The sequence below is a fragment of the Saccopteryx leptura genome, chromosome 5 (assembly GCF_036850995.1).
Source record: "Saccopteryx leptura isolate mSacLep1 chromosome 5, mSacLep1_pri_phased_curated, whole genome shotgun sequence".
NCBI classification, from domain to species: Eukaryota; Metazoa; Chordata; class Mammalia; order Chiroptera; family Emballonuridae; genus Saccopteryx; species Saccopteryx leptura.
In genome coordinates, this window is record NC_089507.1 from 28,126,449 (window position 1) to 28,139,751 (window position 13,303).

At 40.5% G+C, this 13,303-nt stretch overlaps 1 protein-coding gene across 1 annotated transcript in view; it reads left to right on the forward strand.

Moving 5' to 3' along the window:
- The first annotated feature begins 9,473 nt into the window (after positions 1 to 9,473).
- The window catches only part of WDR19 (WD repeat domain 19), a 77,147-nt gene continuing 73,317 nt past the window's right edge, over positions 9,474 to 13,303 (forward strand). The window contains exons 1-2 of the mRNA XM_066386168.1: positions 9,474 to 9,588; positions 13,131 to 13,222. Of these exons, the coding sequence (XP_066242265.1) occupies positions 9,583 to 9,588; positions 13,131 to 13,222 (98 nt within the window). The 5' untranslated portion in view covers positions 9,474 to 9,582. The remainder of the gene's footprint in view (positions 9,589 to 13,130; positions 13,223 to 13,303) is intronic.

Here is a 13,303-nt window from a genome sequence, read left to right on the forward strand (position 1 = left end):
CACATATCGGTGTTGGGGAGCAGTAATGAAATTAGGAGAGGGTTGATAGGAGCATCATGTGGGAAAGCCAGAGGTGTCCAGGAAGTGAGGAGGCTGACAGCAGCATCATATACATGCAGAGGAAGCTAATTTACTGTTATATTCAAATTAAGGAAGACAGTTATCTCTTCTACCTGTGCATAACTCCAAAATAATATGGAAGAGCTCCAGGTGGTCATAACTGTCAGAGATGCAATCTGCAGGCAGGCCTCCACACTCCATCCCCTCTCTTCTGACCTTAAGTCACCATATGGACCACTTACAGCTAAAATATATTAACAAAATGGTCTACTTTCTCTTCCGGCAATGAATAATACTGTATTCCCTATTGTGTCCTTACCACAACTGGTTTGTCCATTCATGGACATTAGGTTTCCTTTTGGCTAGTGTGAATAGTGCTGTTATAAGCATACATGTACGAGTCTTTTCATACCCATTTCAATTCTTTGGGGTATATACATACCTAAGAGTGGAATGGCTGGGTCACTTGGTAATTCTATGTTTAACTTTTTGAGGAACTGCCAAACTGGTTTCCAAAGCAACAGTCATTTCACATTCCTGTGCCTAGATTTTTGTTTTAAGTAAAGCAGCTGTTTGCTTTCAGAAACAAACTTTCCATTCACTTCCTTGGATTTGGTATATCCAGAATAAATTGATGGGTCTCTACTCTGGCTGTGTAACCACAGAATTTGAAATAAAAGGAATAGAAGGAGGGAGGGAGGGAGGAAAGGAAAGAGAAAAAAGAAGGAAGGCTCCATCTCTAGAAATCATTTAAATAAATCTGGATTGAGCCTGAGCTATCCCAGGTGACCCCCAAGTAATTCTAATAGCAGCCAGAATTAAGAACTACTATATAAACTCAAGGGAAGTAATGCAAGTTTTACTCTTGAGAATTGAAATCATTACATTGTAATGGACCACAACAAAATTAATTTCTTAATTTTCTGCCCATTTGATTTATAGCTATATATCTACTAGAATTATGCCTGGCACAGATGTGCCAAAAATAATTGGCTTAATGTTGAATATCCAATTTTATTTTAAGCTTAAAGTTAATATTTAATACTAATTAATAATCTGTGTGTGTGTGTGTGTGTGTGTGAGAGAGAGAGAGAGAGAGAGAGAGAGGAAAGAAGAGAAATAAGAAGCATCAATTCATAATTGTGTCACTTCAATTGATTTATTACTTCTCATATGTGCCTGACCAGAAGGCTCAAGCTGAGCCAGTGACCACTTGCTAAAGCCAGCAACCTTGGGCTCAAGCCAGAGACCTTGGGATTATGTTGATTATCCCAAGCTCAAGCCAACAACCTCATGGTTTCGAACCTGGGACCCCAGTATCCCAGGTCACTCTATCCACTGCCCCACCACGAGTGAGGCAGTAATTAGTAATCTTTAAATGGCATTAATATACTTAATTACTGATATTAGTTTAAAAAACCAAAGGGAAAAATCTTCAATTTAGAATCCCCTAATCAGATGTTATTTTTGAATACACTATCTCTCCCTAATTGTTGTTATGCTTATTATCCTTCTATATAATATCCTTCTATATAATATTGCTAGTGAATTATTTATTTCCTCAAATGGCCGCCACTTTAAAGTCTGGAAGCCTGACAGTTTGGAGATAAAAGTATAAGATGATCAAATACTGGCATTTACTAAAAATGTAGTGTGCAATAAGAGGTTCTCTAGAGGTATTGCTTTTAAAACCTGGAATTCTGGCCCAGGCCGGTGGCTCAGTGGTAGAGCGTCGGCCTGGCGTGCAGAAGTCCCAGGTTCAATTCCCGGCCAGGGCACACAGGAGAAGCACCCATCTGCTTCTCCACCCCTCCCCCTCTCCTTCCTCTCTGTCTCTCTCTTCCCCTCCCGCAGCCAAGGCTCCATTGGAGCAAAGATGGCCCGGGCGCTGGGGATGGCTCCTCGGCCTCTGCCCCAGGCGCTAGAGTGGCTCTGGTTGCAATAGAGCGACACCCGGGAGGGGCAGAGCGTCGCCCCCTGGTGGGCAGAGCGTCGCCCCCTGGTGGGCGTGCCGGGTGGATCCCGGTTGGGGGCATGCGGGAGTCTGTCTGACTGTCTCTCCCTGTTTCTAGCTTCAGAAAAATACAAAAAATAAATAAAATTAAAAAAATAAATAAATAAATAAAACCTGAATTCTACCTAAGTTTTCTAGTTTTTTTCATCAGTTTTTATTATTAAAGGTCATTATTTTTCATCCTCAGTCCTATGCGATCACTCGTCCTCTTCACCTTGGAAACTCTCTCTGAAAAAATATTTTTCTGATATTACAGCAAGTTGTATTATTTGTTGTTGTTTTTTTCAGTATCCTTTTGACAAGTGTCATGCAATCCTTACCAGTTTTTATAGCAGATTCTAACCAAAAAAAATGCTTTTACCTAATGCCATACTTTTTCAAATAGACTATAGGTTTCTGAAGATTGCCATAACTACAGATATTTATACTTAAGCAATTTGAAGACATATAACTTAAAAAAAACTCTGTGCATTCTATAATTACCCATTTTCACAAGTTGGATAACTTGACTAACTCTCCAATGATTTTGTATTTGGATAAGGACACAGGCATTTCCAAAAATACAAATATTTCCAGAAGAATACCACAAATAAAAATATTTTCATTAATTTTCAAGCTCCATTATAGATAAGAAAAGTGAAGCTGATAATTATTATTACAAGGGCAATCATTAAAATATATACACGTACAAAATTAACAGGTTGTACATCTACACCATGTTATATGTCAAATATATTTCAATTAAAAAAAAGAAAAGTGCCCTAGCTGGGTAGCTCAGTTGGTTAGAATACCATCCTAACATACCAATGTTGCAGGTTCAATCCCTGGTTGGGGCACATACAAGAAGCAACCAATGAATACACAACTAAGTGGAACAACAAATTAATGCTTTTTCTCTCCCCCCCCCCAAAAATCAATCAATAAAAAAAATTTTTAAGTGAAGCTGAGAAAATTAAGAACATTATCTAAGTTATTAAGTGGTTATTTCTGGGTTCAAATCAACTTGTCTATAACTTCCACTCTACTTCATCTATATAAATAAAAATGTAAATGTTCGTTTTTTCAAAATCTTAAATCTAAGAAAGTTCTTCACCGATTGCTTTGAAATTTTGACACAATGTTGTATTCGAATACGCGCTTTTTTATATACCTACTATTTTATAGATATAGATGCCACACCTGTAACAGGTAAAACATGCTTTTAAAAAAATAGTGCCATCTGTTGGACATAAAAGCAACACACGCTATACTAAATATTTTACGATTCCATTTCAATGTTTACAATTTACGATCGATCTACTTGCAGCCAGACTTGAGGATGCATGGTTGCGAGCATGGTGATCGCGTTCTGCAGCTTCAGATCTCCTTCATTCTCAACAGAATGAATGCGACAGGCTGAGATTGGCTGAAAGACATCAATCAGAAACAGCTGATCAGCGTCAAACACAACTCCATGCTCAGTAATCATGCGATTACAATCGCCTTGCATTCCGGTACAACCCAGCTGATGATTATAGTTTGAGCCGGCATGTTCTCATCGGCACTATGACTGAAGTGTGTCCTTATTGCAAGGCTCTGACATTTAATGAAGAAACGAAAGGAATGTGTTGCGCCACCTGAAAAACTCCCTCAACTTGGAGAATTGCCAGAGCCATTAAAAGCTTTGCTTGCCGGAGATACCGCTGAATCAAAGCATTTCCTATCTAACATCAGGAAATAGAACTCATGCTTCCATATGATGCACAGAAATCGTAACAGCTCATTCATGCCAACTTTCAAAGTGAAAGGACAAATTTATCAGAAAGCCAGTTCCCTGCTTCTGTTCCCAGATGGTCAACATAAATTCCTACAAATGTATTTCATTGGTGATGGCAATGATGAATTGAATGCGGAATTTCTATCGGCATAAAAAGGTCCTTCTTTTCCCAACTACAAGAGCTTCTTCACAAAAAAAAAAAATTTAGTGCGTTTGTTCAAAACAGCAATTGACATGATGCCATCTAATACATACAAGATTGTTATTCATGCTGACAAAATGGCTGCTGGAGAACATGTGCAAAGATTCAATGCTCCAACTATAGACAAAATGGCAATTGTTATAGTCGGAGATCAATTCCAACCTAGAGATATTGTTCTTCATCGAAGAAACAATCAGTTGACAAAACTTGCAGAAACTCATCAATGCTACAATGCCCTGCAATATCCAATCATTTTTGGGGATGGTGCCGATGGATATCACGTCTACGTTAAGATGATAAATCCAGTCAGTGGTGAAGAAACAAATATGAAATGCAGCACAATGAACTATTATTCATACCGATTAATGATTCAAGAGAATGAAGACAATCACATTTTGAAATGCCATCAATTGTTTCACCAGTACATCATAGATATGTATGCAAAAATCAAAACAGAACGTTTGATATTCATCCGTTTGAGTCAGACCAAGCTTCGCTCTGAAGAATATGTTCATTTGCGAGATGCAGTTGTAAATGACGGTAATACAACTAACGTTGGAAGACTAACAATTTTGCCGTCTTCATATACGGGCAGTCCACGTCATATGCATGAGTATGCTCAAGATGCAGTTGCGTGCCTGACCAGGTGGTGGCGCAGTGGATAGAGCATCAGACTAGGATGCCGAGGACCCAGTTTTGAGACCCTGACTTCGCCAGCTTGAGCGTGGGCTCATCTGGCTTGAGCAAAAAGTTCACCAGCTTGGACCCAAGGTCACTGATTCGAGCAAGTAGTTACTCGGTCTGCTGAAGGCCTGTGTCAAGGCACATATGAGAAAGCAATCAATGAACAACTAAGGTTTTGGAACGAAAAACTGATGATTGATGCTTCTCATCTCTCTCCACTCCTTTCTGTCTGTCCATATCTATCCCTCTCTCTGAATCTCTCTCTGTCCCTGTAAAAAAAAAAAAAAAAAAAAAAAGACCCCTGGCTGGTTGGCTCAGTGGTAGAGCATCGGCCTGGCGTGCAGGAATCCTGGGTTTGATTCCTGGCCAGGGCACACAGGAGAAGCGCCCATCTGCTTCTCCACCCTCCCCCTCTCCTTCCTCTCTGTCTCTCTCTTCCCCTCCCGCAGCCAAGCCTGCCTCCATTGGAGCAGCGTTTGCCCGGGTGCTGAGGATGGCTCTGTGGCCTCTGCCTCAGGTGCTAGAATGGCTCTGATTGCGGCAGAGTGATGCCCCAAGATGGGCAGAGCATCGCCCCCTGGTGGGCATGCTGAGTGGATCCTGGTCGGGCGCATGCGGAAGTCTGTCTGACTACCTCCCCATTTCCAACTTCAGAAAAATACAAAAAAAAAAAGATGCAGTTGCATATGTTCGTCACTAAGGGCATCCAGACCATTTCATTACATTCACATGCAATCCAGCTTGGGACGATATACAGCAGCTCTTATTTCCTGGCCAATTGCTGGTGGATAGGCATGACCTCACAGCACGAGTTTTCAGACTGAAGCTGAAATCTCTGATGGATTTCATGGTAAAACATGAAGTGTTTGGGTCTGTGTGCTGTGAAAAATTAATGAGCAACATCGTAGAAGCAACAATCTTGACAGGATCTTTCAAAGGTAAAGATGTCCTCATTCTTCCCATTCCTATGATTCCAACGGATATGCCATTTCAATGTAAGAGATTGCAATTTTCAATTCAATTGGTGTTTGCTATCACCATCAACAAAGCTCAGGGCCAATCTTTAGAATTGTGCGGTTTAGATCTATACATGGATTGCTTCTCACATGGACAATTATATGTTGCATGCTCTAGACTCGGCAAACCAGACAATCTCTATATTTGCACAGACAATGGAACAACAAAATATATTGTATACCCACAAGCACTGTGAAATTAAACATATTAGAAATGTGTGTTTTCTCTTTTCTTTCTTTTCCATTTAACCAGACTGAGCCACAGCAACGCATGGCCAGGTACAGCTAGTTACCTATTCTGTTCTTCTCTCTAATTCACCTACTGAAATCCTACCTATTCTGTCAGCCAAATGAGAAAAACAAGAATAATTTTCAAAAATTAGGGATAAATTAGGATCTCTGATTTATATTAAATAATATCAACTACTAATGAAAGCTTTAAAATAATAAATTGAAAAGTGACTTTCAGAAGGCATATCTAGGATAAGACTTGCTGCTTTGTAAATTTAATCAACATAAAAAATGCAGGCTGTTTTTAGTATAACACGTGGCAAAAGCAAAGGGGATTTAGGAAACAATTATCTAGAGATCACCGGCCTCCAAGTGTAATCCACACATGGCCTCCAAGTGTATGATCAGCATTGCCTGGGAACGTGTGAGAAATGCAAGTTCTCCAGATCCCCCAGAACTACTAAATCAGAGACTCGGGATGAGGCTGGCAATCTGTTTCACCAGGTCTTCCAGGTAATTCTAATACACACTAACCATATCAGATACATACTAAAGTTAGAGAACCAATGGTCTAAATGATTAGCCCAAAAGAAGCAGAAGGGAGTTGAAGAAGGAGTGGACTTACTTGGTATGTGAAAACTAAAAAACATTTTATAAGGAGTGTTGCTTTTCTATTGCTCAGGACTGAGCAACCTAGTATGTGTGTTATATTTATTATTGGACCTAAATAAATGTGTTAAACATATACACATATACCATACTTATAAATACATAGTACAATTGGTGTACACAGGGCCAACAACTGGAAAGAAATATCAAAAAAATAAGATATGTTGATAATGGGATTTTGTTTTCATTCTTTTGAAATAATTTCCCTCAGATCAAATTAGCTAGGTATTGTTATTCCCATTTTAGACGTGGCACACAGATTCAGAGGAGGGGATTGGCCCAAGGTCAAACTAGTAAATGCAATGAACTGGGTTTAAATTAGGAGTTTATGGCAAAGTTTAATTTACTTACTGTTACACCATTCAGTTTTTAAGAGTAATATTTTACAACAGAAAAGCATTTAAATATATAAACATATTATGAGGCAATACACAAAAATAAAATCATTTGAAAAATCCAAATGTGGTGCTTAAAACTCATACTCATATTTAATTGTTAAATGTGAAATGGACATTACCTTCCAGCTTTTTTTATTTACTAGGCTATTGAGAAAAATTATATTTCCAAGCCTGAAAATTTTCTCAGTAAACACAATAAATTGACCATTGACATAATTTTCATCAAACTTGAGGTAAAAGTGAATGTTAAACAAAAAAGATTAGGCCCAGGCCAGTTGGCTCAGCAGTAGAGCTCAGCCCAGCATGTGAAGTCCTTGGTTCGATTCCCAGTCAGGGCACACAGGAGAAGCGACCATCTGCTCCTCCACCCCTCCCCTTTCTCTCTCTTTTTCTCTCTTCCTCTCCCTCAGCCATGGCTCAATTGGTTCAAGCAAGTTGGCACTGAGCACTCCTCAGATGCTAAAATAGCTCCTTGGTTGCCGGGCAATGGAGCAATGACCCCAGATGGACAGAACATCGCCCCCTAGTGGCCTTGCAGGTGAATCCCGGTTGGGGCACATGCGAGAGTCTTTGTATCTCCCCTACTCTCACTAAAAATTTTTTTAAAAAGATTAACAGCACAATTTTATAATACAATAAAAAAGATAACAATGGGTAAAACATATCAATAGATTCTAGCATTTCTAAAAGGATGTCCACTCTAGCCAAGAAAAGGAAATAAAGACCATACAGATTGGAAAGGAATAAGTAAAACTAGCTCTATTTGCAGATATTGTAAACTTGAATAGAAATTTTCAAAGAATCCACTAAAAACTATTATTACAAGTCAATGAGTTGAACAAGTTTGTAGTGTACCAAATCAATGTACAAAAATCAAGTCCAGTTCTCTACACTAGAAATAAACAATCCAAAAGCAAAATTTTTTTTAAATTCCATGTATAATAGCATAAAAAAACAAAATACATAAAAATAATTAACAAAATAAGGGAAAGATTTGCACACTGAAAATCACAAAATTTCTTTATAAAGAAATTTAAAAAGAAAATAAATGTAAAGATATGTATGTCACATTCCTGGATCAGGGATCATTTCCCTCCAAGCTTAGGGATAAGGCATTCAGTCTTTTACCATTAAGTATGATTGATGTTATCTGTGTTTCTTTGTAGGTGATCTTCCTCGCTTTGAAAAGGTTGCTTTCCATTCCCAGTTGTTGTTTTTTTTAGAGAGAGAGAGGGGGATAGATAGGGACAGACAAGAACAGAGAGAGATGAGAAGCATCAATCATCAGTTTTTTGTTGTGACACCTTAGTTCAGGGGTCCCCAAACTTTTTACACAGGGGGCCAGTTCACTGTCCCTCAGACCGTTGGAGGGCTGGACTATAAAAAAAAACTATGAACAAATCCCTATGCACACTGCACATATCTTATTTTAAAGTAAAAAAACAAAACGGGAACAAATACAATATTTAAAATAAAGAACAAGTAAATTTAAATCAACAAACTGACCAGTATTTCAATGGGAACTATGCTCCTCTCACTGACCACCACTTCTGGAAGTGCGGCGGGGCCAGATAAATGGCCTCAGGGGGCTGCATGCGGCCTGCGGGCCATAGTTTGGGAACCCCTGCCTTAGTTGTTCATTGATTGCTTTCTCATATGTGCCTTGACCACGGGCCTTCAGCAGACCAAGTGACCCCTTGCTTGAGCCAGTGACCTTGGGTGAGCTGGTGAGCATTTTGCTCAAGCTGGCAACCTCGGGGTCTCGAACCTGGGTACTCCGCATCCCAGTCCAACGCTCTATCTACTGCGCCACCGCCAGGTCAGGCCCAGTTTTTGTTTTTATCAAGAATGTGTGTTGAATTTTTAAAGGTGTGGAATTTTGTCAAGCACTTTTTTTGTGTGTGAGCGTGCATTTTTTTAATCCGTTATTCTATGCCACTCAAACTGGTTCTTAAAAACTCCTTCTTCCTGCCCACTTTAGCTGGCTCATTTAGTTGGCCTACCTTTCACATCTTATCCTTTCTAGCCCAGAAACCTGGAGAGAGGGAGAGAGAGCCGGGGTAGTGGAGGGAGAGAAAGAGAGAGAGAGAGATGACACCTGGGCCCGTCCAAATCCTCTTTGCATGGATGGAGTGAGAGTATTTGCCCCACAATCCAATTCCCCCCTTCTCCTATTCAGCATTCAGCGCCTTTCTCGGTGCCCATGTGCCACCACTGGCTTCTTATTAGTGGGAGGCTGAAATTTACGGAGGGCTCATAGAGCCCGCCTCTCCCGTGCGGGTCTCCCAGTCTTATCCAATCAGTGCCCAGTCAGGAGCCAAGACGCAGCAAAGCCTCGCGACGCTCAACCACTCCCGACCTTGCTTCCCGGGCGTCACGTGATCCCGGGCCACGTCTTCCGCTCTCCTCCACAGAGCACCGCCCTTCGCCTGCTGCTCTCTCAGTGGCCGCAGCTCCCGCGGTCTCCTGGGTGACGGGAACGCGGTAGCCTTCTTGAAGGGGGCCTGGAGCGCCTGCGCACTTGCGAGATCGCGCCGCGCTCCACCCTGAAGATGAAGGTAATATACAAACCCCGCGGGCGGGAAGGCCCCACCACGGGCCCCTCAGCCCGCCAAGCGTCGCTTTGAGGATAGGGATGTGTGACCCCCCCCCTTCTTCCTAGCGCGTGGAGTGGGGAAGGGGTGGCGACCTAGGAGGGAGAGAACGGGGGCGGGCGCCGTTGAAGGACCGAGGTTAAAGGAAAGAAAATTGGGGAAGCGGAGAGGGAGGCCTCTCATTTCTGGGGTCGCGACTGGAGATGAAGCGGTGCGGGAAGAAGGGACCCCGTCACGGCCGGAAATGAGCGGACTGGATCTGAAGAGACCCTGAACTTCGCTCCGCGTTTGTAGGGTTGTGATCAGATTGATTCGTTCGGGTCTCGCGAGTTGGCTCATTTCTTACAGCAAAACCCCTCACCAGCCCCTCAAACAGAGTGAAAGCCTCCAAAAGAATAATCTCTAATTGTATTGCCTGTGATTGGTCCTATTTACTCGGTGGCGAGAATACAGTATTCACGGAGAAATCTGCAAGCGCCGGTTTAACGCTCAAGAACGTCGTTCCCTGCACGCACGGTTCCCAGGCTTGGGGTCCTCGCGAACCCCACTCCGGAGTCACTGGCTTCAGCGCCTTCACCTTTCCGCGTTGCCACAGCCATACCCCCTGGCACTGTATAAATTCTTTCACACGTCCTACAGCTTCCTTGCGGCTATTAGTGTGGAAATTAGAATTGACAGACCGGTGATCATAACTCACATTTCTAAAGCTCTTTACGATTTATGAAGTATCTGAAGTGAGGAGATACTATTATTCCTGTTTTAAAGTTCAGAATTCTGTGCTTGAGGCAATTTAAACTACTTGTTTTATGCCCTACAGCTAACGTAAAATGCAAATTTTAAATCTTGGTTTTCTGGTGAAGTTAGCACCATTTCCACTGCACTAAGTATGGAACATCTATATAAGCTCCTTTGAAGAGAAATAATAAGGTCCCATGGAAGTCTACCATGAAGCTAGTGCAATTCAAGTTTAAGAATTCCTCATTTGCGGGAAGGGGTTCCAGGGTAATATAGTCACAAAATTTAAAAAGTAAGATGCTTTTATACCCCCCCCCCCCCTTTTTTCTTTTTCTTTAACGGCATCTTCACAAAATGGGATGCACCTGTGGTTGTTGTACACCTCTGTTTTCAATAGAGATAGATTTCGTCTCTCCAACATACGAAGTACCTATTGATTGGTGGTTAATTTTGAGTATTGGAAGAATTGCCCCTCAGACTATTAAGCCACCTATATAGTAGTAGGTAAACCTGTATATCTGGATATGAGCACCATTGTTTAATCTTTAACTTAACCTAATATTAAATCTAGTTCCTGGCGGGTTAGCTCAGTCGGTTAAGAGCGTCCTCCCAAAACGACAGGGTTGCCTGTTCAATCCCGGTCAGTGCACAAAAAGGAAGCAACCAAAGAATGCGTGGCTGAGTGGGACAACAAATGAATGCTTCCCTCTCCCTCCTTTCTGTCTCCCCTCTCTCTGCCTCCTCTCTCCCTTCCTTTCTCTCTCTAAAAATCAAGCAATAAATTAAAAAAAAAAAAAAAAGCCCTGGCTAGATATCTCTGGATAGTTCAGTGGGTGGCAGTGTCGGAGCATGGAGGTTGCCACTTTGATTCCCGGGTCAGGGCACATACAGGAGTAGCTCTGTGTTCCTGTCTCTCTCTCTCTCTCTCTCTCTCTCTGCCTCTCTCAAAAGAACAAACAAAAATCTAATTACTTTATTCGCTCTCTCTGTTGCTGGATGTTCTAGATCAGCACTGTTTGCTATAACTATATGAACCAATATTAAAAATTATAATAGCCACATTAAAATATTTTTAAAAACAAAATCAATTTTAACAATATAGTTCATCCAGTAAATTTAAATATTACTTCAACATGTAATCAATACAAAAATTATCAATGAGATAGTTTGCATTCTCTTTTTTATAGGGTTTGAAATCCAATATGATTTTATATTTACAGCACTTTTTTTTTTTCAGAGACAGTCAGAGAGATGGATAGACAGGGACAGACAGACAGGAACGAATAGAGATGAGAAGCATCAATCATTAGTTTTTCATTGCGCGTTGCAACACCTTAGTTGTTCATTGATTACTTTCTCATATGTGCCTTGACCACGGGCCTTCAGCAGACCGAGTAACCCCTAGCTCGAGCCAGCGACCTTGAGTCCAAGCTGGTGAGCTTTTGCTCAAACCAGATGAGCCCGCACTCAAGCTGGCGACCTCGGCGTCTCGAACCTGGGTCCTTAGCATCCCAGTCTGATGCTCTATCCACTGTGCCACTGCCTGGTCAGGCAGCACATTTAAATTTGGTCTAACCAACATTTCAAGTCCTCAATAAAATTTCAAGTCCACATGTGGTTTGTGGCTTCCATAACCACAGTTCTAGATGAACTTGTCTAAGTGAAAAGATGGTTTTTCAACCGACACATTGTCCATTCAGTAGCCAAATAAAACACACTGAATGATAAAGTAAATATAACTGATGGGTAAAGAAAATTTTGAATGAAGTATAAATATAAGGTCTAGCAGAAAGTTCTGTCCGTTTCTATCACAACAAGTTTCGACAAGTAAGCACATGTTTATTTGGCGCATGTGTGCCTCTATTTTTATCACTTAATGTATACATACTGATGTAGCAAATTAACTAAAACAAAGTTGATTCACGTTAGTCTTATGTGTGAAGCGATAGTGTACCCCTGGCTACTGATAAAGTTCATTTACGCCACTGTATTGTATACAAGTTTCAACAAGGAAGAAATGCTACAGAAGCATGTAGAAATTTATTGAAAGTGTTTGGTGAAGGTACAGTTTCTGATAGGACATGCAGAAGATGGTTCGAAAAATTCGAAACAGGTGATTTCGACCTTTCTGATAAGCCACGTTCTGGGTGACCATCTTTGATCAAGGACGATGTTGTTAAGACCATGTTGGAGTAAGATCCTTTTCTGACAACATTGGAGATGGCAGAAAGACTTAATTCAGCTCAGCAAACCATTTCGGACCATATTTGGAAGATAGGATTGGTGTGGAAATATATTATTTAATAAAATTTATTGATGGTAAGAAAAATTTGTATTTTGTTTTATTCCAAAAACAGACAGAACTTTCCGGTAGGCGTTATATATCCATTTTGTATTTCTATCAGGGTTAAGATAACCTGAATAACAAGTTTGTTAAATTTCAACCCAAAACATTCAGGTCACTGATAATTAGCTAAATTCAAACATAAATTATTTTCATCTTAAACATAGATAAAACATGAAACTAATATTCAAAACCTTTTAAAGCAAAAAAGTTTTATAATAAACTCTTTCCTATTTATTGAGGTCTATATTTTACCAGTCATTGTGATTTTTGTGTTTTGTTGATTAATCGTTTTGTTATCTTGTTGACTTCTTCTGGATAAACTCTTAACATAAGCCTTCGCCATCCTGAATTGTACTGTTTTCACGACCATATCTTGACATCTTTTCTGACTAACCCCTAATTATATATTCTGAAATTTTTTTAGTGTGTTTTCTCACTGCTAGAAAAGACTTGGGTTGGTGCACCAGTACTGTTTACCTGGCAAAAAACATCAGGAAACTACCTTGCAGTAACAGGGTAAGAAACCAGTGAATGTGTTATTTTTATATTATATAAGTCATCCTGACTCCAAATCATTGTATACCCGCATAACTACAC